The sequence below is a fragment of the Geotrypetes seraphini genome, chromosome 4 (genome assembly GCF_902459505.1).
Source record: "Geotrypetes seraphini chromosome 4, aGeoSer1.1, whole genome shotgun sequence".
Lineage (NCBI taxonomy): Eukaryota > Metazoa > Chordata > Amphibia > Gymnophiona > Dermophiidae > Geotrypetes > Geotrypetes seraphini.
Window position 1 is genome coordinate 276256838 of NC_047087.1, and position 26584 is coordinate 276283421.

A 26584-nucleotide genomic window follows, 5' to 3' on the forward strand; every position below is an offset into this window, starting at 1 on the left:
AACAGAAAAGATCATATCTCTCCTAGAATATATAATTTTTAATGAAGGAACTACCAGTAAAGATTTATCTTCCGATCTTAAAGATTTTAGGGGGGGGCATAAGGTATTAGATATCTTTCTAAGAATGTAGGGGCTGTGTTTATAAGTATTTTATGTGTAAGTAATGCTATTTTGTACGTGATTCTGTAGTTTACTGGTAACTAATGTTTTTCCCTTAGAAGTGGTGTTACATGATCAAATTTTTTCTTTTTTGTAATTATTTTTATTGCAGTATTTTGCAGTATTTGTAATCAGCGTATTTCTTTTAAGGTGGACCCTTTGTACAGGGCATTACAGTAATCAATTTTTGATATAACTAATGAGTGTATTAATATATTTAATGATGGTTCATCAAGGAAAGCAGATAATGATCTGATTAGTCTTAACCTATAGAAGCAGGTTCTTACAAGAGCATTGATTTGCTCATGGTAACTAAGCTTTTGGTCTAATATGACCCCAAGAATCTTCACCTTAGTGACTGCTTTAAGTTTAGTTGTGTTCATAATTATGTTGGTTCCTAATTTCTGTCCTTCCCTACATGGAAAAAGCATAGTTTCTGTTTTAGCTGTGTTGAGGGACAGCTTGTTGTCATGTAACTGTTATAGTTAGAAAAGTCTCGATTAAAACTTACACTTACTTAGAGGTCCTCTATAATGTTTTTGCTATCAATAAGTGCCCCCCACCCCATACATAGACATGATTTTCTAACCAAATAAAACGACAAGATTTACATGCTATCTGTACTTTATATACGAGTTTGTTTGATATTTCCTTGTAGAAAAAAAATAAGCGATCAATCAGAAAATACAGAAAGATTACATTACTGATTTCTATTCCGCCTCAACCTTGCAGTTCTGGGCGGATTACAAAAGAGACAACTGGACATTTCCAGGATAATTACAGAGATAATTCTGGATATTTCCAGATGAAGTTACTGATCTACACGTAAATAACCAAAGCTGGATTTGATAAGAGTATTAAACTATCTTTACAAAGTAGGTACAGAAAACTGATGGGCCAAAACATCAACAATGCTAGTGTAAAAATACAAACTTGTAGCAATGACCTGAATCTGTATATTTTACGACGATAGTAAGCATGGATCTACAGTCTCAATATTATTGACCTCTGTAATTAGGCATCTATTTTAAGAAAAGTAAGCACCTTTCTTTATAGAATACTAGCTTAATGGGTTAGATATGAGAGTATAATTGAAACACAAGTGCTTATCCAGGCATAAAGCTGTTAAAAGCAAGGCTGTGGAGTCAAGAGTCAGAAGCAATTTTTTGGTTACTAGAGTCAGAGTAGTTGAAAATGTGCCGATTTCAACTTCTACTCCTAATAGAGTTAAATTGTATGTCATGCAAATATTATAATGTTTTAATTTCTTATTTCACAGATGGAGGGGCATTTTCAATAGGACTTCCGAGTTTGGATATTTTGGTAAAGACGTCCAGAAATTCAAGTAGAGAAAATGTCCATTCTCAAAACAGCAAGACATCTTTTTTTTTTTTTTTTTAGAATGACCTATGTAGACGTTTTCTTAGTATGTCTATATTTTTGGCCATTCTTAAATATAAAGATGTCCACATGAAAAACATATAAAAGCAAGTTTTCACAGACAGCTGAGCATTCCTCAGTAGAAGGATTACTGCAGAGGACAATTTGTTTGAAAAGCTACATTGCATCTTCTATAATAAAGATTTGAGTTTTAACCTTGTACACCAGTTCTGCAGTATTCTTTTTTTGTTTTGTCGTTTGACTTTTCTACTCCAGATTGGTTGGTTTGTTTGTTTTTCGTTACTGCAGAGGACATCATATTTTGTTGCGTTATTGCAGAGGATGTCATATTTAAAGTCCCAGGAACAGATATCACTTGAATTTGCTTCTATTGTATGGTGAACCCTCCAAAACTCACCCAAAACTTACTGTAGCCACTTGTACATCACAACAATAGCCCTTGTGCATGCAGGTATCATCTTAAAGTAGGTACAGTAGGTTTGGGAGGGCTCACCATACAATTGAGGCAAGATATGGTGACATCTGTACCTGGAATTTTTAATGTGTAATTCACTGCAGTAACCTCTGCTCTCTTGAGCTCAAATGTCTGTGTTAACATCTGAAGCTGCTTGGGCTGAGAACTTTTCAGCACCCCCTCATAATACAGGTTAGAACAGGGGTGCCCAATAGGTTGATCGCCAGGGCAAACTGAGTCGAATGCGGAGCTCATCCTGGGCTCCAAGATAGACTTGCATTGCCTTCACAATCTACTGGGCAATCAGCCTTCCCCTCCCCGACGCCAATTCTGCCATCGGAGAGGAAGTTCCGGGCCAGCCAATCGCTGGCTACAACAGGGAGTTTCTGTTGTAGTCTCATGAGACCACAGGAACTCAGCAGCACGGCTATGCACGGGGCAGGAGTGTAGGAAGATCGCTCCTGCCCCGCGTCACCGCTAGACCACCAGGTAAGGTCCGGGGTGGGTCAGAGCCGGCCAAAAGTTATTCGCAATTTTTCCCTATTCGTGGGTCGGCTCTGCCCCTAACCCCCGCGAATAGGGAGGTAGAAGTGTAAACACTTTTAAAACAGATCTAGCTACAAACTATTTTTACCCATGACCTTTTATTAAAGGTTTGATTATGCCCACGGAGCGTCCAAGTCCTAAGCCCACCCAAAACATGCCTCTAACACGCCCCCTTAAGATTTGGACACACTAGAGACAAAACAACCAGAAAGAAGTCTAGAAAGTCTGTTTTGAGAATGCCCACTTGGACGTTTTGACTAGTAAGATATCCAAGTGCTGGTTTACAATATGTTGTCTTATCTATCTTTTTTTTAAATGAGCCCCATAATATTTGATTAATCCATTTTTTTCAGGATATAAGAACATAAGAATTGCCGCTGCTGGGTCAGACCAGTGGTCCATCATGCCCAGCAGTCCGCTCACACGGAGGCCCTTTGGTCAAAGACCAGCCCCCTGAGACTAGCCCTACCAACATGTTTAGCAGGAAACTGTCTAACTTTGTTTTGAATCCCTGGAGGGTGTTTTCCCTTATGACAGACTCCGGAAGAGCGTTCCAGTTTTCCACCACTCTCTGGGTGAAGAAGAACTTCCTTACGTTCTTACAGAATCTATCCCCTTTCAACTTTAGAGAGTGCCCTCTCATTCTCCCTACCTTGGAGAGTATAAACAGTCTGTCTTTATCTACTAAGTCTATCCCCTTCAGTACCTTGAATGTTTCGATCATGTCCCCTCTCAATCTCCTCTGTTCGAGGGAGAAGAGGCCAAGTTTCTCTAATCTTTCACTAAAGGCAGCTCCTCCAACCCCTTAACCATCTTAGTTGCTCTTTTTGGGAAAATGTAAAGGAGATGCTGAGTTGGCCAGGGCTGAACTAAGGCATCTAAGCCTAAGCTTCCTGGCTCAGTTCTGCAACTGAAGAAGTTCTTGACTGAAGAAGTTCTTGGCTGAAGCCATCAAGTCTACCTTTGGTCAGCCCCAGCAACGCACAATGAGACAAAACACTCTGTGAGAAAGACCACTCTCCCAGGTCCAGGACTTGATGACTAAGAAAGTCTGCTTGCATATATTCCACTCCGGCCATGCCATGGAGAGAGCCTGAATGTGCAGCTCCACCCATCGGAATAGCATCCAAGTCTCCCAACTTAAGGGAACACTTCTGATGCCTCCCTGTTGATTTACATACAACACTGGCATAAGAATTGTCAGAAAACACCCTTAACACTTTTCCTTCCAGCGTGTTTTGGAAAGCTCTCAATGCCAATCATATGGCTCGAAGCTCTATATGGTTTATCGACCAACCCTTTTGATGGGGAATCCACGGGCCCTGGATGGAGCGGTCTCCATAATGAGCACCCCATAATTAGCATTTTTCATGAGAGTAATCAACTCTGATATTCATAAGGACATAAGCAGTGCCTCTGCTGGGTCAGACCAGAGGTCCATCCCACCCAACAGTCCGCTCATGCGGCGGACCATTCAGGTCCTCTATCAGTACCCCCTCAATCCCCTTTTCCTTCAGAAAATCATCTACTCCTCTATCTATACCCTTCAATCCCTTTATTCTTCAGGAATCCATCCAAACCCTTCTTGAAACCCTGTAGCGTACTCTGTTGTATCACACCCTCTGGAAGCGCATTCCAGGTGTCCACCACCCTCTGGGTGAAGAAGAACTTCCTAGTATTGGTTCTGAATCTGTCCCCTCTTAACTTTTCCAAATGCCCCCTCGTTCTTGTATTTTTCAAAATTTTGAAAAATCTGTCCCTCTCCACTTTCTCCATGCCCTTCCCTAGAGCTTCTGTCTGAAACAACCAGCACAGACTGCTGTGTGTTGGCTCCACCCAGGGAAGGGATATCTGAAGATGATGATGCTGAGAGGACCAAGACAAGAAAGACTCCTGCAAAGGCCGCATATGTGCCCTAGCCCAGGGCACAATTTCTAGGGAGGCCACCATGGACTCCAAAACTTGAAGGTAATGCCAAGCAGTGGGATTTGGAAGCACCAAAAGATCCATGATCTGTTTCTGGAGCTTCTGTTTGCAAGGCTCAGGAAGAAAAACAAGTCTTTGGATCGTGTCAAACTGAACTCCCAGATATTCCAGCGTCTGAGACGGTGTGAGCTGGCTCTTCTTGAAATTGACAATCCATTCCAGGCACTACAAGAGACACACCATCGTCTTCAGTGCCTGCTCGCACTCTAGATTGTGGAGATGCCGCTGTCATAACCACCATCACCTTAGAAAAGGTGCAGGGGGCTGTCGCTAGCCCAAATGGGAAGGCTGCAAATTGGAAATGCTGCTGGAGAATATGAAATCTTAGATACTTCCAATGTCCCGAGAATATAGGGATATGAATATTCAGAGATACAAGATCCAGAGATGCAGATCCAGAGATGCAAGAAATAACACAGTCTCCATATGAAAAAGTGCAGGGTTCTCAGAAAAGCATTAACCACCTTGAAATCCAGAATGGGCCTCCAGTCCTCTGAGCCTTTCTTTGGCACAATGAAGTATATGGAGTACTTGCTGAGCCTGATTCATTTTCAGGAACTTTTTTTATAGCTCAAATGTCCAAGAGACACTATAGATTCACCCGTACCTCTAATGCCTTCTCTGGCTTTCCAGAAATAAATTTGGGGTGGGTGGGGGTGAAAGAAGTCCATCTTGTGTCCCTCCTATAGGATGTCCAGCACCCATTGGTCCAAGAAAATTTGTTCCCATTCCTGGAGAAACTCCAACAACTGTCTTCTAATGGAAAGAGGAGTAGCTGAAGTCCTAGTGTTATTGGGACTTCTTAGAAGAGAGGCTGATGTGAGATCCTGAAGCCTGTTGGCATCTGGGATTGCTAAACCACTGTCTGTACCACTGGGAGTTTCTCTGGGCATAGGAGCATACTGAATTCTAGCAAAACCTGCATGAGGGATGAAAATTATTCCAATTGTCCTCGGAGGACGGCGCTTGCAATCCAGGAGAGACTTAGGACAGAAGTCCACCACTCTAGCCATGAAGTCATCCAGCCCCTTGTCAAAAAGCATTTGTCCTCTGAAGGGGAGTCTGTTCAAAGTCAACTTAGAGGCTGAATCTCCAGCCCAGTGCTGGATCCAAAACATCCTGCGAGCTGACACTGAATAAGCCAAGACCTTGCCTAGAACCCTTATGAGGTCATACACAGCATTTGCTACATAGTTCATGCCCTTCAGCACCAGCTGGGTGCAAGCATCTTCCTCCGCTGAGGGGTCACAGTGTAATCTAGTGCAACAGGTACATGCCACAAATGAGGCAGCTGCTGCAGCCTTAATGCTCGAAGAAGCCACTTCAAAGAGCTTCTTTAAGGCCACGTCCACCATGCGATCCTGGGAATCTTTGAGCATTACTCCTCCTTTATTAGGGATGGCTGTGTGCTTGGTAACCTGGGCCACTGTCAAATCCACCTTCAGCTGTTGAAACAGCTGCTGAAACTCTAGCACCATAGAATAAAACTTACAACATAGCTTTAGTCAATTTGAAAGAACTCTGGGAACTCCTGCTGTTCTGGAACTGAAATCTGGATGTGCAGGAAAAAAAAGGACATCAGAGCATTAGAATGGCTCATGACAGTGCACTGAGACATGGAGGGCTGACCATACAACTTCAGTTCTTTAATAAAATGGTGGACAGAGACCGACAAACAAGCAGTGTAAGTTGCCTCGAGAAGCCCAGTTTTTGATTATAACATTATGGTCAAATATTTTGTGACGCGTTTAGTATTAGATTGGCACCAACACATCTTTTTTCATTGTAGAAACAGACACACTGTAAATTTATGTTACCTGGGACTTCCTAAAGCAGCAATTTTGAAATGCGGTACAGTTTGGGACCCTATAAAAATAAATTAATTTACTTATGGACACACGTTTGGTGTTTTATACTGATATACACATAGAATTTTAGTGTGCAATGATAATGTGATACAGAGACCAGAGATTTTTTTAAATGACCTGTGGTTGTTCCAGTTATTTATGAGAACATTATGTAAAAGATATTTTAAAAACACTTCAAATTATTTCACATGGTGAGGATGAAAATTTAGTAAAATCTAAATGTTCTCTGCAGGATATCATTGTCACTTACAAAATAAGTGGCAGCAAGTGCTCTCATGGTTATTTTTATTTTAAAAGGGCTACAAGCTAGTAGACTATGAATGAGCAGTTGCAAGGCCGCAGCCCAAAGCATTTTTGCTCATTCTTTTGATATATATCAGATTTAAGTTTTTCAGATGTATATATGTTGGATCAATCTATATCTAACTTGATTGAGTAGAACAATTCACTTGCATGGGAACATTTACCGAGCTGCCTCGGATGCAGGTATATTGTCAAAACAAGACTTGTGTTGGGTCCTCTAATAAATTCTGTTCCTCCAACCAATTCTTGGGGCCTTTCATGCCTTTTTTTTTTCTGCCGCACACGTTAATGGCAACTTTAGCGCACAGCCATTAAATAGGAAATCAGGGGGTTTTATAGCCACGTCAAAGGGTGTGCTAAGGCCAATTTTTACTGCAGCTTTGTAAAAGGACCCTATAGATAGATAAAGGTAGAGTAACCGGAGTGAGAAAATAAGGAGACAGTGGGACCTATAACATCTGCAGGTCAGCAAATAAGTGACAAAGTAGTTACGGTATTGGGGTGCATGGGTAGAGAGCTAAGGGTTAGGTAGGGCAGGACTGACATGTAAATAGTGGTAAGGAGAGTGAATTAAGGGTTAAACTTGTGAAGTCAATAGGCGGTGGTTACTAAAGGATTTTGTATTGGGATTGGACAGTGTTGCAGCATGTTGATTGGACGGAATAGGGGCAAAGTTGCTTTGTGAAAGTTTTTTTAGGTTGTGAGGGCTAGGTTGGAGGTGTGGGGATTTGCGATAAAGGGAGGTTGAATTGGATCGCTAATGTTTTAAAAGGGGAGATTTTGTTATTTTAAAATTAATTTACCCACCCTATCCTGCCCTCTTCGTGGCTGTTACATTTAGTGGGTGGTTGTTTGACAATGAGATGGTTGTTGTGGGGGATATATTTTAGTGGTTGAATTTGGGGTTGGGAGTGGTTGCAGCTGCGGAAAGGGGGGGGGAATTCCAAGTGGCCAGTGCTACGGGTTAATGAAAGATAAGCAATGTCATTGTCGTATAATACTTGTGTGTTACTGCCAAAAGTTGAAGCAAGGCCTGATACCACGGGTTCAAAGGATGAAATTCATTAACTGAATAATTGATTAAAAGGATGTGAGATAGAGCAGCTAGTTTGACACAAACTAGTTGACAGGTTAAGGGTTAGCTAGGAGGTCACCCTGGAAAACTTGACTTTGTTAATTGGATATGGTCAAGAAAGTAAAGCTATGGGCAAGATTTTTCCAAAAGTGTTTAGATTTTATATTGCGTATTCATTTTATTGAATGGATGATGGGGGGAGGGGGAGTAGTTGTTTTGCTTGGGAGTGGAAAAGTGGTGTGAATGCAAATGTTAAATATGCTATAAGTCTCATTTCCAAACATCTATACTCCTCCCTCTGTATTCGCAGGTGTTGGGGGCAGAGCCGGCCCACAAATAAGGAAAATTTGTAAATAACTTTTGGGCTGACTTTGACCCACCCCCAGACCTTACCTGGTGGTCAAGCGGTGACGTGGGGTAGGAGCGATCTTCCTACACTCCTGCCCCGTGCAGAGCCATGCTGTGCACCCGTGCTGTGAGTTCCTGTGGTCTCACAAGACTACAACAGTTGTAGTCTCGTGAGACCACGGGAACTCACAGCACGGCTCTGCACGGGGCAGGAGTGTAGGAAGATCGCTCCTGCACCGCACCACTATTAAACCACCAGGTAAGGTCCATGCATGAAGTTGCCTCCGATCGCCCCCTCTTCCTCCGATCACCTCCTCCTCCTCACCCCAATCCAAGTCCCGGGGCCGGTTCTGGTCGGGCTGCCTCCGAGCGATTCTCTGGGGGGGGCAAAAAAATTGCGAATAGTTGAAACCGCGATTGCCAAAAACACGAATAGGGAGGGGGGAAGTGTTATCACACAGCTGTTTTTCCCTGTATGCTTTCTGCTTTTATTCCAGCCTAAATATTAGAGGCTAGAAATGTATGCTATACCTTTGATGTGGCCACATGAAAATCTTGTACAACAGAAGAATAATAGTAGAGCCTCTCTGCATGTAATTTCCCTTTTATGCAATCAAGCATATGCTATCCCTGACTTCCTGCAGCGTAACAATGTATTATCAATCATATTTGGTTAGACAAGGGCCAATTTCAGAGTATTTTCCAGTGGCCGACTTTTGGATAGATTTTATAAGCAAACAATCTAGATAATATCCTGACAAAGATTTAGTTTTATTAGAGTTTCTACTGAGCCCTATAAAAGACAGTCCATATATACTGTATATTGATAGTTATTTTGTATAATTTTATTTATTTATTGACCTTTTATTTCTGCAAAACAAGCCATTAAATTATGGCTGTAGACGATCATAAAAACACATTGGGTCTTTCTGGATCTGCACTGATGTAGTGAAAAAAATAGGTCAAGCTATAATTAAAATATAAACTATTAAAATGTTATTTATTAATGTATTTAATTGGTAAAACCTCATTCACTAACTTAGTGGCTTCTTTCTCTATGGGGTCCTTTTACTAAGGCGTGCTAACCGATTTAGCAAGCGCTGATTTAGCGCACACTAAATCAATTAGCGTGTGCTAAATCATTTAGTTTGCCTTAGTAAAAGAACCCCATAGAGAAAGAAGCCACTAAGTTAGTGAATGAGGTTTTACCAATTAAATACATTTAAACGTTAATTACAAGTAGTCAGGGTAGGATTAATTATTCGAGGGCCCCTAGGCACACAAGTACATTGGGCTCCCTAGCTATGCCCCGCCCACATTCCGCCCCCATTTATTTACCTGTTTTATTATTTACTTCTTTATTTCCACTAGTATTTATTTTTTTTCTTTTATTATAAACTTCAAAACAAATAACAAAGATTACCATACCAGTGCCAGTGAACAGTTTTAGTTCTATGCAAGCCCCAAACATCTCTGAACAAAATCCCCCCTTCCTTCCCTTCCCACCTACTTGCCCAGGACTTTAACTCTGAACCCTTTCCACACGTATATAAAAGTGTTCAAATGCAGTAATACTATCCAAAACATAAGTCTATATTAATAACCAAGTTTGCAACTCGTCTCAACTGCCTCACTCTGTCATTCAACTTTAACCCATATATATAAGCAACCAAATCTGTAACTCCTCTGGTACGTTCCATTCCATGTATGCTAATTTGTAACAAAACAACAAGGCAAGCGGTCCACCAAAGAATCCAACGTGGAACAAAAGAAGATCAGCAGACAATAAGGAGATTCAAATCACTTTACAAATTAACAAATAAAAAAAATGGAAAATAAGATATGATTTTATTGGACTAATACATTTTTTAATTAGGTTTCAGAGGTCAAACCCTCTTTCCTTAGGTCAGTAAAGTATACTGCTATTAAAGTATTCTGTCCTGACCTGAGGAAGGAGAATTTGGCCTCTAAAGTTAAGTCAAAAATGTATTAAAATTAGTCCAATAAAATGATCACCGTATTTCCATTTTCTATTTATAAACATTTATTAACACAGCTACAATACTACTTTATCCTATAACAAAAAAAAAATTTTTTTCTACTTTTGTCGTCTTGATTTTCATATAGGCTCTCTATCAGCTGAATTTGAGTTTTCCCATTTGACCTAGAGTTCTCCATAGTTTATTGTAATCCACACAGTCAATAGCTTTGCTGTAGTCGATGAAGGAAAGGTATAGAGGGTTTTGGTGTTCTTTGCTTTTCTCCAATATTCATCTAATAATGGACTAGGACTCGAGCACGAGTTGATGGGACCTAACAACCTTTGTATCCCAGTTTCTGCTTTCCTCATGTTGTCATTTTCTTCCTTCCATCCACTGTCTGCCCCTTCCAGAAACTGTCTGCCAACCCCCTTCCACCTTTCCTCCTTCCCTCCCCCTGCCCCCTTGGTCTGGCATCCATCTTCTTCCCTCTGTTCCCCTCATGGGCTGGCATCTGTCTCCTTCCATATCCCTCTCTCTTCTCATTTCCTCCACTCAGATCAGATATTTCTGTCTCCTTCCCCCTTTCCCCCCATGCTCTGGCATCTCTCTCTTCTCTATTTTCTTCTTCTGTCTAACTTAAATTCTCTCTTACTATTCAGTCCTCAGTTTCCCTCTTTTACTGTGCCCACCCACAGATTGCCACCCCTTGCCTCCACCCCTCCACTATCTCACTAACTCTCTTCTACCCCCATCCAGTATATACTTTTTTCTTTCTCCCCTCCTTCCATCCAGTATGTGTTCTCTTTCTCCATTTCCATTCAGCATCTGCTCTCCCCTCTCAACTGAAATCCGTCTGCCCTCTTCTCTCACTCCCTTCTCCCCAACTGCCCCTTTCTCTCTCTCTCTCCCACTCCAAGCCTTCACCCCAAGCCCATCTCCCTCCCTTCCCCTCACCTTCGCATGGGTCACCACTTACATTATTCATTGGAAAGTTTGTGGCCTGTAACACTCCCCACCATCACCTTCTCCTGTTCCTTCTGACCTCTGCTCTTTTCACTTCTCCCCCTCAGCTCCTCAGGGTGCTTGCAGCCCGCACTCCTCTCCAGCTCCTTCTTCCCCACTGCATCCAGGCCCTGCACCCCCTCTATGGACTTCTCAGAGGAGCTGCAGTTTGTAGTACCCTTCGTGCCACCAGCTACTCCTCTTCCTCCTTCCCCCACTGCACCCAACACCTGCAGCAAACCCCCCCCCCACACCGGAACTCCCTCTTCACGCATCCCAGAGCCGCCCCTCCCACGGCGCTCACCTGCTGCAAGAGGCTCCTGCATAAATCCCATAGACGTGGCAAAGAACGCTCCACAGCCAGCGGGTAGCAAGATCAGCCACAGCACCTGCAAGCGGTGTCAGCCCAATGCTTCCCTCTGACGCGAACTGCCCAGGCGGAAACAGGAAGCTGCATCAGAGGGGAACTTTGGGCTGAGCACTTCTTGCAGGTGCTGGGGCTGATCTTGTTGTCCGATGCTGTGGTGGGGCCCGATCTTGCTATCATCTGGAGGGGGAGCCCGATCTTGGTGTCATCGGGGGGAGGGGAGGCCCGATCTTGCTGTCATCAGAGGGAGGCCCGATCTTGCTGTCATGGCCGTTAAAAAAAAAAAAATTGGATAGGTGATGGTGAGTGGGCCCCTTCACAATTTTGGGCCCTAGGCACATGCCTCTTAGGCCTATTCGTTAATCCGGCCCTGCAAGTAGTGACTTCAAGTGTTCATCAGATAAATTTGTCCTGTATTTTGACTTGATATATTTCATTTGGGGAAAAGTTTGTTCGCAAAGATACATTGTCCCAAAACTGCAGATAAATTTACAAGCAAATTTCTTAAAATTTAGAAACTGCTCAGAGTTCAAAAATTTATAAAAATCGATCAAGTTTCCTTCCTTGTATTTATCTTTAATATGTTCATTTGTCTGAAATTCAATAATTTCCATTTGAATTTGACTTGGAACATCAGCAACATCACAGTCAAACGGATTTTGAAACAATCTAATTTCCCTAGCATTGTTGTTTAAGATCTGACATAACTAAATTTGTGAACGAGAAAGGAAATTCTACTTCACCCTTTTTATGCAATTCTGCACAGTATGGCATATGAGCTACCTACAATGTCGAAAATTGACACTGTCAATCGAGGCCGAACAACTACGAAGAAATGCCGCAAAGTATACAATTACAATTCAGTATTAAATAAAGTTGTGAATAATATTAATATTAACATAATATGGAATATCAATATATTTTGAACACAATTTTAATTAATGCATTTGAAATCTATCGATACCCTGTATTTTATTTTTTTGCAGATTCTCATTGAAAAATTACAGTATATACTTGAATATAAGTTGATCCGAATATAAGCCAAGACCCCCATTTCCCCCCCACAAAGGAAGAAAAAATAAAAAAATAAAAAAATGCCTGACTCGTATATGTCAGGCAGCTTAATATTCAAGTGCCCTGTTAGGATCTGCACCCAGCCCCCTTCCCTCTCTCCTGTCAGGCTCAGCTCCTAGCACTGCACACAGCCCCCTTCCCTCCTTCCCTCTTCCCTGCCCATCGTACCTCCTCTGCCGCTGGAATCCCTGGTGGTCCAGAGGTGTAGCGGGTAGGAACGAGCTTTCCGCACTCCTGCCCCGCTGCTAACCCGGTCGGTCGCTGAGTTCTGGCTTCAGTCGCTGAGCAGTCCTGAACAGGAGTGCGGTTTGGCGCTGCTGCTTAGTGCTGCTCGGCTTCCTGAATGGCTCCAATGAGAATTTGCAGAGGAGATACAACGGACAGAGCAGGGAGGGAGGACAGAGTGCAGAGCCAGGTGGGCCGGCGGAGGCCCTGCAATAAGTCTGGGAGGGGGGCGCTGGCATTTCCGCACAATTTTTTGTGCGGGCCGGATAAAATCGTATCACAGGCCGGATGTGGCCCGCAGATCCTACTTTGGAGACCCCTGGTCTAGAACAATGGTAGAATCAAGGAGCAGTTTGCAAGATACACAGAAATTATTTTTGCACTGTGTACCAAAAAGAAACATTTTTCAAGTATCAAGGAAGCAGAGCACATTAAAAATAAATAAAAAATCAAAAGACAATGTTTGATTAACAAGATATTTTATTTAAGTATTTTATATACTGCTTATAGCCTAAGCAGTTTTACATTCAGGCTCTCAAGCATTTTCCCTGTCTGTCCCAGTGGGCTCACAATCTATCTAAATATGAAACATAGTTTAAGTAGCTGGTCAGAATAAAAACTATTATTGATTTTTAAGAATTCTGACTGAGTTTTGGTATTTTGAAGCCAGTGCTTATCCTTTCTCTCCCAGGCCTAGGCAGTCACCTAGGGCCGACTAAAAGACCTGAGGATACCCCTGGTAGTAGGGGACACACCAGAGCCTAGGTTTTGTCACTGTTCAACTCCGTTCTGAGGAGTGTTTGTGACAATTTGCATAACAACCTCCTAAGTGTCACTTCTAAAAAATGGTGCAGACGCCCACATTCCCTATTTCTCTCTCTTCTCCTCCAAAAGCTTTGCATGTTCCTAGTCTGTGGATAAAAAAGCTGGGTCTAAATGGTGGTTAAATAAGTTTCTGGTAGACATGTCAATAAACCATTATTATACCCAGGTAGACTTGGAAAAGCCACTGCTTATCCTTGGATCTAAGTGGCAAGGAATAGATCTTAGTGGGGGAAGGGGGATTTCCTGCTAGATACTTCTGACCTCGACTGACCGCTGTTGTCACAGAAATTTGAACTTGAGAGATATTTGAGAGTATGACCTAGGTATGTCTTTTCTTCTTATCCCTAACCCCAGTACAGCTCTATCCTGGGAATTTAATTCAAGTCCTCCATCTGGCAGTGCATGGCACTTGCCACAGAACCAGCCCAGAACCAAAATAATTTAATCAATTAGAAATGTAAAAATATAGAAGGATTTACAGCATCCATATATTTTTTTTCTCAGAAACCCTATGCTTCATGGAAAACCCATAAAAATTATACAGTATATACTCGAATATAAGTCGAGACCCCCATTTTCCCCCCAAAAAGGAAGAAGTATATAAGTCGGGCGGCTTAATATTCAAGTGACCTACCCTGTCAGGCTCTGTACCCAGCACCCTTCCCTCCAATAATGCAAAGTAATAGCAAAATGATAAAGAATACAGAACACCTTACTTATAAAGAAAGGCTAATCAGGTTAGGGTTACTCAGCTTAGAAAGTGTAGATGAGGGTAAATGATAGAAGTTCATAAATTTGTGAGTGGAGTTTAAATTTTAAATACACAACAGAATACTACAGAAAACAACTAGCAGATTGAAAACAATCACAAATAATTTTTTTAATACAGTACAGAACTGTGGAACCTTTGCTCTTGTCCTTGCAGAGATGCTAGCTGATTGGCTGCCGTGAACTCGGGCAGGAGTGAAGGAAGATCGCTCCTGCCGCAGTTCACAGCTGGACCACCAGGGATACTAAAGGTATTCGGGGAAGGCAGGAGAGAGGTAAAAATTATTAGAATCGGTTGGGACAGGAGGTGGGAGAGATCCCTCCTGTCCTGGCCATCGCTGGATCACCAGGTCTCACAGCAGGCCCAGTGGAGGCCTACAAGTCAGTGGGAGGGAGGGGTGCTGGGAGCAGAGACTGGCAGGGAAGGGGAGGGAGGGGATGGATGCAGAGCCTGGGAGAGCAGTGAGGGTGGAAGAAAAGGGTGCAGAGCTTGGCAGGGCAAGGCACTGCACTTGAATATTAACACTCCCCACCCCCGGTTTATATTCGAGTCAAGCTTATTTACTCCTTATTTTTTGAGTGGGGGGGGGGAAGGTTACCTCGGTTTATATTCGGGTCGGTTTATATTTTATATATGGTGTATTAATCTCATGACCTCTGACTCAATAAGGTTCATCTTAAGTGCTTGTAGGACAACTCTAACCCTTCTCCTTTTCTCTAGATAGATGGAAAAGCAATTTTCATGAACTCGGCCCCAGGATAAACACCTGTGCAGTCCAGGGCATTTGTCCATCAAGTCTTGAGTTGCTATGGGCCACAATTAGGCTTTTGTTAGGTGATGACAAACTTCCCACAATTTGAGCCTGGACGCTGGTCTGAACTAGTTTGTCCCAACATTTCATTCTATTCCCCTTATTTTTGCTTCTTGTCTTGGTTGCCTCTACCATTTCCTTTCTTACATTCATTTAATAGCTTGTCTAAGAAGCATTCATTTTAAAATTCCAATTAATTAATTGCATGTGAAACTGCAATTAACTTAAAGCTTGTAATTCTCCTTACCCTACAGCAATGCATTAAGAAATTTAAAAAGAAAGAAAGATATGTCTAATGTTCTATGCCATTTGTTTCTTTTATTCTCCCTATACAGTACTTCCTAGGTAAGTACAAGCAGATAAAATTTCAAATCAATTCAAAAACGTTCTCTGTGGACATTTTTAACACAAAATGAAGAAATTATCACTCATACAGCTGTAAGGGGAAACTTTTTTTTACAACCAGCTTTTATATGAAACTAAATATTTCTGGAATTAATGCCATAAGAATGCTGGATATTCAGATTTAAAAAACTAAAACAGGTACCTAAAAAAGCTTTCAAGTGCCTGGAACTTTTATATTTAATTGGTTTCTTTAAATCATTTTTAAAGATGAAGTAAACCTTGGGTCATTTAAAAAATTTTAAAAAAAATTATACAAGAAGTGCACTTCCACAACTCTGAAATACTATTTCTTTTTGGCCATGGCTTTACTAGCAACAGCTTCTGGAAAAGAAAATATTCCACAGAGAATACTGTGCAAGCCCACATTAGGGTAACCTCTAAATAGCAAAAGTATGCTTAGGCTTAGACAACACCCACTTTTCATATACAATAGAGAATTGCGTGGGGACAGAAATCCCGTCCATCCCCACCAGAATCCCCTCCGTCCCCGCCTAACCCTGTGATGAATCTCCTCTGTCCCTGCCCCTTTCCAAGTTTATTAATTATTCAAATTTGATTTTTCGCCTTATCTGAATTCAAAGCGATTTTACATAAAATTTAAGTAAAACAGGAGAATAACCTGTCCCCATAAAAAGCAGCAATTACTTCTGACGGTTTTGATATTTTTTAAAGTCTTAGTTTATTTAAACCAACAATAAAATACAATATAAACAAATAACAGTGAACAGAAATAAGAGATGCATACATCACCGGAAAGAATTAGAATAGACATTAGGTCATGTGACTGTAGGGTCGACCATTTCTTGTTAAAAGAAATAAGAGTTGGATTTTTTGGCAATATAAAGCTCATATCTGTACAGCAAACAAATCTGGTTCCACCATCTGGCATAGGTAACTTGTGAGAGGTCCTGACTAGAGAGTTGCGCGGGGACAGAAATCCCATTCATCCCCGCAAAAATCCCACCCGTCCCCACCTGTCCCCGTGAGGAATCCCTCCGTCCCCACCCGTCCCCATGAGGAATCCCCTCCGTCCCCGCGAGGAATCCCCTCTGTCCCTATAAACTTCAGAAATAGTTATTTCATTTAATTATGCTACTGAATTCAAGGCTCTGGTAGAGACCCATTTACAAATAAGCAAAGAGACTTTATTAATTTGGAAATATTAATTGGGAAGAATACATACTTTGTAAACGGGTTTCTACCAGAGCCTCTAATGAAAATATAAAATATAAATACTCAGCTGATGAGAACCCCCAAGCTGTCAGCTGAGGACTTCCTTTGCAGTTGGCCGGGGGTCCCTTTTGCCAAGCTTGGCAGACAGCAGTAGCGTCCCTGAGTCACAGATGCTGGCACCTCAGTGGCTCATGGATGTTGCCAGCGACTGCTGTGCTTGGTGGAGGGGAGTTCTGGCCATCTCTAGAGAAGATCCTCTGCTGGCGGTGCTTGGGGATCCCTACCAGTCACAGCAAGGGTCAGCAAGTACTTCAACACTGTAGAAATAAAACCAGAAATGCATTTCATTTTTTTTAACACAATACAAAGACATCTGCTATATACATTTCCCAAAGCTAACATATTTTAGTCAATAAATTCTGTTTTTTACCTTTGTTATCTGGAAACTTATTTTTCCATCAAGTTGATGCCGGTTTCTTTTTTCCACTTTCCCATCTTCTGTAAATTCTTCTGTTGCTGTCCATTGGTTCCTCCTACCATGGTCCAGCATTTATCCCTCTCTCATCTTTCGTGCCTGCCCACCTCCAGCACCATGCCACATCTCTCCCTCCATTCCCTTCACCACTGTCCAACATTCCTCCCTCTTGCATCCCTTTCAATCTGTCCCTTTGTTCCCTTGCCACCACATTTCTCACTCTCATCTTTTTCTTCCTTATCATATTCTGTACCTCCCTCCCTACAACCAAAAATTCTCCTCTTTCTTCCATTCGCCATGTGTACACAACCATCTCTCTTTCCCGCTCACTGACACACCCACACCCAATTCTCCCTTTCTATTCCCTCCCCCATCTCACATCTTTTTCCCTCCCTTCCTCTCTCCCCAGTTCATGAGTTCTGTGTCCAAAAATGCACTCCCTCCCATCACTTCATTCGAGTCCAGATAACAGCAGGGGTTGGAGGCAGCCTGCAGCATGCCATATGTAGCCGACCTAGAAGTCTTCCCCCAAAATCAGAGCTGACATCGGAGGGAAGGCTTTGCATCAGTCTGGCAGCGGCTGAGGTGTCAGGTGGGAGGGGGTAAATACTGGATGTAGGAGGTGAGAGGAGACAGACTGTAGATAGAAAGGGGGAGGGATCAGACACACTGGATGAAAGGGGAAAGATAAGATAAGCTGGAATGCCTGGGGAGAGAGAAAAAGACAGATGATGGATGTAAAGAAAAGGAGAGGGGAGGAAGACATTGAATGGAAAGGAGGAGAGGGGGAGGATATGGATGGAAGGGAGAAAAGAGAAAGATGGGGCAGACACTGAATAGAAGAGGGAGAAAGAGAAATGAAGCAGATGCTGGGCTGAAAGGAGGGAAAGATGGGCAGATGCTGGATGGAAGGGAAGAAAGAAGGGTGGATGATGGATGGGATGACAGAGTGGCAGAAAGGAGGAAGAGAGGAGACAGATCAAATGCTGGGCAGAAGCAGGAGACAGGGGCAGATGCTGGATGGAAAGGAGAAAGAGAGGGCATATGCTGGATGGAAACGGAGGAGAGGGAAGATGCTGGAGAAAAAAGGACCTCAGGTCAGTATCAGAATGGCCGTGCAAGTCTACATGGGTCCAAATGGTGCCACACACTGCTAGACCCCCTCCCCCCTTCCATTGTGCTTTCTAGAAGCCAGTATTGTAGTGCAGCCAGGTCCCTGCTAGGTTTTCTCCCCCTAGAATGGGACAGACTCTGTGCTTTTGCCGGCAGAGTGGTGAGCCAGCACGATGGCGCAAAACAAGTCCCTCTTTCCCTCCCCCCAAGAGTCCTCCACCCAGAACAGGACCGAATCTGGGTTCCCAGTGGCTGAGCAATGAGCCGGTGCCATGATGAAGTCCAGCCTACCGAGGCATCCCCTACTGCATTCCTGGCCTTTGTATGAGGGAGGTCTGGTGCCCCAAAGAAAGGAGACCTGCAGCCATAGAGCAAACAATCAGCACGCACACAGCTGAGAGCCTTGCTTGCTAATCCTGCCCCTCTGTGCCGCAGGACCAATCAGCAAGCAAGGCTTTCAGCTGTGTACGTGCTGAGCTCACTGCTCAGCATGGCTGTTTCCGCCGCGACGCCGGACTTGTCTCAGCTGCATGCCTGCATTGCCAGAATTTAGGTAGGTCTGTTTTCATCCCTGTGGGAGTCCCGTAGGCCAGGGGGGCGTCCCCGTGGGAGTCCCATGGGCCAGGGGGATCCCTGCGGGATTCCCGCGATTCCCGTTCCCGTGAGACCTCTAGTCCTGACAAGATCCACAAATGATTTTTAATGAAGCAATGAGTAAAGAATCAAACAATACAGCATCAAAATCATTTAAAGCAGAATTGAGAGAGGCACTTTTCAGGACAATGGTTGCATAAGAAAAATGTGCCAAACCTGAACTGGAAACTCCAAAACAAACTCAGCAAGTACTTCATTTTGTACTAAACACAATTGCTGGCATAACCATGAGAGGGGGCTGGCCTCCTACTTTGAGCTTAGTCCCTCTCAAAATAAACATCTCCCTTGCTGTAGCTGGTAGGACATTTTGTTTTTCTATCATCTAGGTCCCAGTTTCTGCTTTTGTCTATCTTCTACTAATTCTCTTTCCAGGCCTCGGGAACCCTGGCTCCATCTCCGTGGGAATCCCTTGAGCCTGGGGGGGATCCCCACGGGAGTCCCACAATCCCCATTCCTGTGCAGACCTCTACTATATAATGCTGAACATTTCCTTCTCGGTGATCAACGTTTTAGAAAAGAATATGTTGACTCAGCTGTAGGAGTCTATGAATGAACAAGGTGTTTTGAATGCTTACCAGTCAGGGTTTCATCACTAATAGATGGATAAAGGGACATATTCTGCATTATACTGAAAGATTTAGTACAGCTTTTGATAAAATTGAGTATGAGTCTTCTTGTATTGACAGACGGCACTAGCTGTTAGAAGAAGAACATTGTCCTGGTTATCATCCTTTTTTAAAGGTAGATTTTGAGCTGTTTTAGTGTGATTAAGTTGTCATGTAACTACTCTGCCCTTTATGAAGTGGCACAGGATATGTTACTATCAGTCTTGCTATTTAACCTTTTTATTTTTATTTTAAGCATGAGCTGCAGGAACTTTCTAAAGCACCTGTATAAAATGTTTTGCATTTGCAGGTAGTAGACAGTTTCTGGCTCCTTTAGGCAAGGATCGGACAGCTGGGCAGCTAGATTACAATGGCTGCAAGACTGGATGGAATTGGAGAAAAAATGGATGTCTTCAAACAGATTGCAAGGGAACTTATAGAAAATGGAGGTAATGTGGGTACATAAAAACATCCATGAACAAGGAATGCTCCACTATTTGAATGGGATAAATCTCAAATTACTAAAATGTGGTAATATTTTGAACAAACTATCTTGAGAAAATTGAGAATAGTACAGAATACGGCTGTTCGACTGATATTTGGGTTGAAGAAGATTGACCATATTAGTCCTTACTATCTACTGTTGCATTGGCTCCAAGTAGAAGCACGAGTGCTATTCAAATTTTCATGCATCTGTTTTAAGCTGATTCGGGGATTGGCCCCAAATTACCTTTTATCTTCTTTTTGTGTTATATAGTCCAAAGATAATCTAGGAATTCCAATTTATTTACATATCCAAAAATAATTGGTTGCAGATACAAGACTTTTTTGGATAGAACACTAGCATTTCAAGAAAGTAAGCAGCAGATCTGGTGGGGTCATTGTATTGATGGAGTTATGTTGCCTTTTGGTGCATTTCGAAACGTAATTAAGTCAACACTGTTTGACAAATTTATTTCCTGAGGATACTACTGTTAACCAAAACTCTTATATTGAATATTTTAGGAAATTTGTAGTATTTCAATTAACTGTATTTTGCCAATTGTCGAGCCTTCTTCTGTGTAAACCGCCTAGAAATTGTTTGATTATGGTAGTATAGAAGAATAAAGTTATGTTATGTTAGTTGCAGCTTAGCTCTCTGTGGTACCAGGTCAACTGTTAGCCTGAGTGTTTCTTTTCCACCAGTTTAGGCAAAATTTAGTTAATTGTGACTTCAGGTTTTTTTAACTTTTATACTGAACTACAAGACTTTTTGACCCCTAACGCAGATAGATATGCCAAAGCACGTCCCTTGTAAGGTCCATCATTAAAGTAGGATTACCCAGATCTTGAAGGCTTTATGTGCCTTTCTTGTGTTCCTTAAATTACTAAAGGTCAGTGGGTTGTCAAACCTCCCAACATCTGTCCCCTATTCAGTTCCATCCCTTGTCAGAATCACCTGTCATCTCCCTGATCTGTTCCTCCCCAACTCAAACACTGAAATTACTGATCCCCCAACAAGATTACTCCCCTGAAAGAACCCTCCTAAACTAGAAATATAGAAACATGATGACAAATAATGGCCATATGGCCCATCCAATCTACCCATCCACAAAATCTACTATCTCCATCTCTCTCTAACAGATCCCACATGCCTTCTTGAACTAAGACACAGTCTGTCTCCACCACCAGGAGACTACTCCATACATCTACCACCCTTTTTGTAAAAAGGTATTTCCTTAGATTACTCCTGAGCCTATCATCTCTTAACTTCATTCTATGCCCTCTCATTCCAGAGCTTCCTTTCAAATGAAAGAAATTTGCCTCATGTGCATTTATACCACATAGGTATTTAAATGTCTATCATATCAATTTTCAAGTTTATTTAAAATTTGATTAATTCGCTTATCAAAATTCTAAGTGATATACAAAGCCATTAAAAATAGGAAATAATTAAAATAAGACATACCGACATACTAAAAAACCGACCCCCCCCCCAATAGATCAAACAAACTTAGGGGATAACAAAAGGGAAAAGGGGAAGAACTACATCAATTATAGGAAAGAAAAACAAAGAAGGTAAGTACACGAGGAAAGGGAGAACCAATTATAAAAGATTCAAAGAAAAAAGGAAAAAGCATAGACATCAATTATTTAAGCATTATAGTTCAAAAGCATATTTAAATAGAAGACTTTTCCCTTCGCCCACCTTTACTCCAAAGTATACACATTGTGATCTTTAAGTCCGTCCAAATATTCCTTGGACGAAGACCACTGACCATTTTTAGTAGCCTTCCTCTGTACCTACTCCATCCTTTTTATATCTTTTTGGAGGTGCAATCTCCAGAATTGTACACAGTATTCTAAATGAGGCTTCACCAGTCTTATACAGGGGTATCAATACCTCCTTTTTCCTACTGACCATACCTTTCCTTATGCACCTACCATCATTCCAGCTTTTGCTATCACCTTTTCAATCTGTTTGACCATCTTAAGATCATCATATATGATCATAAGAACATAAGAATAGCCTTACTGGGTCAGACCAATGGTCCATCAAGCCCAATAGCCCGATCTCACAGTGGCCAATCCAGGTCACTAGTACCTGGCCAAAACCCAAGGAGTAGCAATATTCCATGCAACCAATACAGGGCAAGCAGTGGCTTCCCCCATGTCTTTCTCAATAACAGACTATGGACTTTTCCTCCAGGAACTTGTTCAAATCTTCCTTAAAACCAGCTACGCTATCCACTCTTACCACATCCTCTGGCAACGCGTTTCAGAGCTTAACTATTCTGAGTGAAAAAAAATTTCCTTCTATTGGTTTTAAAAGTATTTCGCTGTAACTTCATCGAGTGTCCCCTAGTCTTTGTAATTTTTGACGGAGTGAAAAATCGATCCACTTGTACCCGTTCTACTCCACTCAGGATTTTGTAGACTTCAATCATATATCTTCTCAGCCGTCTCTTTTCCAAGCTGAAGAGCCCTAAGCGTTTTAGTCTTTCCCCATACGAGAGGAGTTCCATCTTGATCGTTCTTCTTTGAACCTTTTCTAGCGCCACTATATCTTTCTTGAGATAAGGAGACTAGAACTGAACGTAAATTTTCAATATTCGCGGGCCGGCTCTGCCCCTAACCCCTGCAAATATTGAGGGATGAGTGTATACTGCTTTTCTTCTGAGGCTCCTCCCCCATGCAGCATACTGAAACCTAACCCCATCCTTTTTCAAGCCTCCCCACCCCTCCCACACTCCCTGAAAAACCCTCAGGACTTAATTGCAGATCATTTCTGATGAGTTAGAAGAATGAGTAAGGAGTAGTCTCCCTCTGCTCCCACATCATTGGGCTCCAGCAATAAAATGGCACCTGCTAACCCCTAGTGGGCACCATACCTACTGAACTGGCAGGTTTGGCATGACTTGACAATACAGCTGTACCTACGTATACAACCCTGGCCAGTAAAACTAATATATACTCCTAGGTTTTCTCTTCATCCAAGTGGCCCCTAGAAAGTGACTATGGGCCAGCTGCAATACTTCTCAATGATAGAATAGTCACCTAATCCTCTCTCTTCTCTTTCTATGGTTCTTTTGGCCACTCTATACAGTAAATCATGTTTCATCATAAAGTACAGGAGACCTGGCTTACAGGGGTCTATGTTGCCTACAGATTTCCCATCTACTATGTGAACCTGAGCTCAGGCATTTTTAAGGGACTCATTCGCCATCTGGATCGCTTAAAACTCCCAGGATTTTCTTTGAGTCTTTGTGTTATTTTTGGATGAATTAAAGCATCTTTTTGAAATACATCTGAGTCCACCAGTCTATATTGGACATTTCCACCACTTGGCTTGTGATCTTGAAGTTTGTGGATTTGACTCTTCTGTGTTATACTTCAGTGTCATGCAAGAGACCAAGGCTCAGTTATTGATCTCATATCCTGTTCCTCTAACCACCAGGAGGGGTGCTACAAAGGTAGCATTTACAGTTCCTGGGGAAGAACAAGTCACGATAGTCTTTTACATGATTGATATGTTCTTATTTTACCACTGTTCGCAGATATCTTGAAGAAATAAAGGAAAAGTCAAGAACATTTGTGTTTATCCTCAGTTTGTTTTCTTTCGGATTGCTCCTTTTCCTGTGGAACATTTGGATCTTCTTGTTTTTTACCAAAGAGTAAGTCCCAGCCATTGTGCAACCGTGGCCGAACTCAATCTGTACTCGTATTGTTGCTAAAGTGATCCGAGTCTCCAGCCAAGTACTCCTACTATAATGACTGAGCAAGATAACAGGGAGCCTTATACTGTAAGATTGGGGGGAAATAAACACAATAAAATACAGCATCTTATACATCACAGTTCTCTGCAAGGAATCTACGCGGTTTATAAGAAGAATTAGATCAAGTTTTGGAAGTTACATTTTTAGAGTGGGAGGTGGTTGTTGGGAGGAAGGGGTGAAGATAAGAGAGTGGCTATAGGGAGAAGAGGCATCAATACAATACAATAGTGTCTCATGGACCATAGCACAATAAAAAATGGTCTCGATTCACCTGGAACCCTAGGAACAAACCGCTGGGCTAAAGACATTTTCTAGTCTAATATTTTTAATTGAAATGTATTTTCTGTTTTAAACAGCATAGAATACTTTTGCTGGTCATTACACTGCATATTAGATGCTCACATTGGCCATACTAGGAATTCTAAATTAGAAATTTCTAGGTTCCCCCCCCCTTTTCATTTCTCAATGATCTATCACCTACACTAAACCTCAATTAGTGATCCCCTTGCACAGTGTAAATCTTCTTGTCCTTGTAATGGAACAGGTTTAATTGGTTACAACCTCTGCCGCCTTCAACAGTGAGGACAGAACTCAAACACTGGCAGAGGATTGCAGTCAATGAATAATGTGACAATTTAATGACTCGGGGTTTTGCTTACCATGCTGTGTGAAGAGGTCGCTATGAACTATTTCAATCAAGCAGTAGAGCTTTTGACGCATCAGACGTCCCGCTGGCACATTTAGGATAAAATCTGTGAACAGTTTACTGTGCGAAAGGAAAAAAACAAATTCAGGCTCTAAAGTTTCATTTTTAAAAAGTTGCTTTCTCTCCTAGATGCTAACATTTATATGCTTTAGCATATTAAAATTGCAGGTGCAATTAAATTCACAGTCCCCTCACACACACGCACAAGAAAAGTGTGGCGCAATGAGAAATTTACAGCTGAAGAGCAGACAGGTCTCTGGCTAGATAACAATTCTGCCTATTGTTGAAGAGAGCATGAAATTAATACTACAAATGAATCTGCCAAATACGGTTAAAAAAATACCATCACCCACTACCTGGAAGCAATGAATTAGGAAAGCCATCCAGAGCATAATACCTATGTAATGTAGTTTGGATAATACCAATTCACTGAGCATGGTGTTCAGGAATACCAATCAGCCTATGCAAACGCGGAGATCAAGAAGAAAACAGCTTGATATTCAATCCGATATCAGTTACCTTAGGAGGAAGTTATAAAACCAGTGGGGGAAACGAGCACAAAAAAAAAAGGCTTCACAAAACCCAATATGGAAACGGTTGCTCATAAGGCAATACAGAAAAGGTCTAAATACAGAATAAAAATTAGAGCTAAATTAAACGCGATACGAAAAAAGAGAATGAGGGGAAAGAAAATAGTCATTTGCATTCTGCGCGACTTGAAGCTATGAATATATTAGCAAACACAGACATTTCTTCTCATCACACTGCAAAATTACCACCATCTGATCCTGGTACAGTTAGGTCATGAAATACATTAAGATGTAGCCATGTTAGAACAAATATATAGGCCAAGAAACTAATTTGTCAGTTACAGAAGGGTGCAATTAATCAAAGTTTATCTACTAAACAGAGTAACAAGATAGCATTTGGTTTGTACTACGTAAAACAAGACATGGTAAAATAGGTAGCCAGGGAAGAGTGTGGCGCAGTGGTTAAAGCTACAGCCTCAGCACCCTGAGGTTGTGGGTTCAAACCCACGCTGCTCCCTCTGACCCAGGGCAAGTCACTTAATTCCTCCTATTGCCCCAGGTACGTTAGACAGATTGTGGGACAGACAGGTAAAAATGCTCGAGTACCTGAATAAATTCATGTAAACTGTTCTGAGCTCCCCTGGGAGAACAGTATAAAAAAAATTAAATGTGTTGGAAGACTGCTTCAGAATGAACCAGTACACTTCTTCCTCCAAATTTGCAGGTTTAGAATTTGCAACGTCATGAGTTTCTAAACCCTGACCCACCCCGTATCCCTGACTTCTCCACACCTTGGTGATCCATGGTGAGGCCCCACCTGGAATACTGTGTGCAATTCTGGAGGCCGCATTATCGCAAGGATGTGCTGAGACTGGAGTCGGTGCAAAGAATGGCCACCCGGATGGTCTCGGGACTCAAGGATCTACCATACGAAAAACGGCTTGACAAATTACAGCTATACTTGCTCGAGGAGCGCAGAGAGAGGGGGGACATGATCGAGACGTTCAAGTATCTTACGGGGCCGCATCGAGGCGGAGGAAGATATCTTCTTTTTCAAGGGTCCCACGACAACAAGAGGGCATCCGTTGAAAATCAGGGGCGGGAAACTACGAGGTGACACCAGGAAATTCTTTTTCACTGAAAGAGTGGTTGATCGCTGGAATAGTCTTCCACTACAGGTGATTGAGGCCAGCAGTGTGCCTGATTTTAAGGCCAAATGGGATCGGCACATGGGATCTATTCACAGGGCAAAGGTAGGGGAGGGACATTAAGGTGGGCAGACTAGATGGGCCGTGGCCCTTATCTGCCGTCTATTTTTATGTTTCTATGTTTCTTACCTAGTGCTCTGGCAGTGAAGCAGGGCAAGAGCGATCTTCCTACACTCCTGCCCATGCAGAGTCATCAACAAATAATGGCAGTCGTGAGTTCCCACGGTCTCACAAGACTACAGCGGGAACTCGTAGCAGCCATTT

At 42.2% G+C, this 26584-nt stretch overlaps 1 protein-coding gene across 2 annotated transcripts in view; it reads right to left on the minus strand.

Moving 5' to 3' along the window:
- Positions 1-26584, minus strand: part of DOCK1 (dedicator of cytokinesis 1) — a 926077-nt gene that overhangs the window by 607107 nt on the left and 292386 nt on the right. For both annotated transcript variants that reach the window (XM_033940914.1, XM_033940915.1), the window contains exon 25: positions 24536-24642. In XM_033940914.1, coding sequence (XP_033796805.1) covers positions 24536-24642 — 107 coding nt within the window. The remainder of the gene's footprint in view (positions 1-24535; positions 24643-26584) is intronic.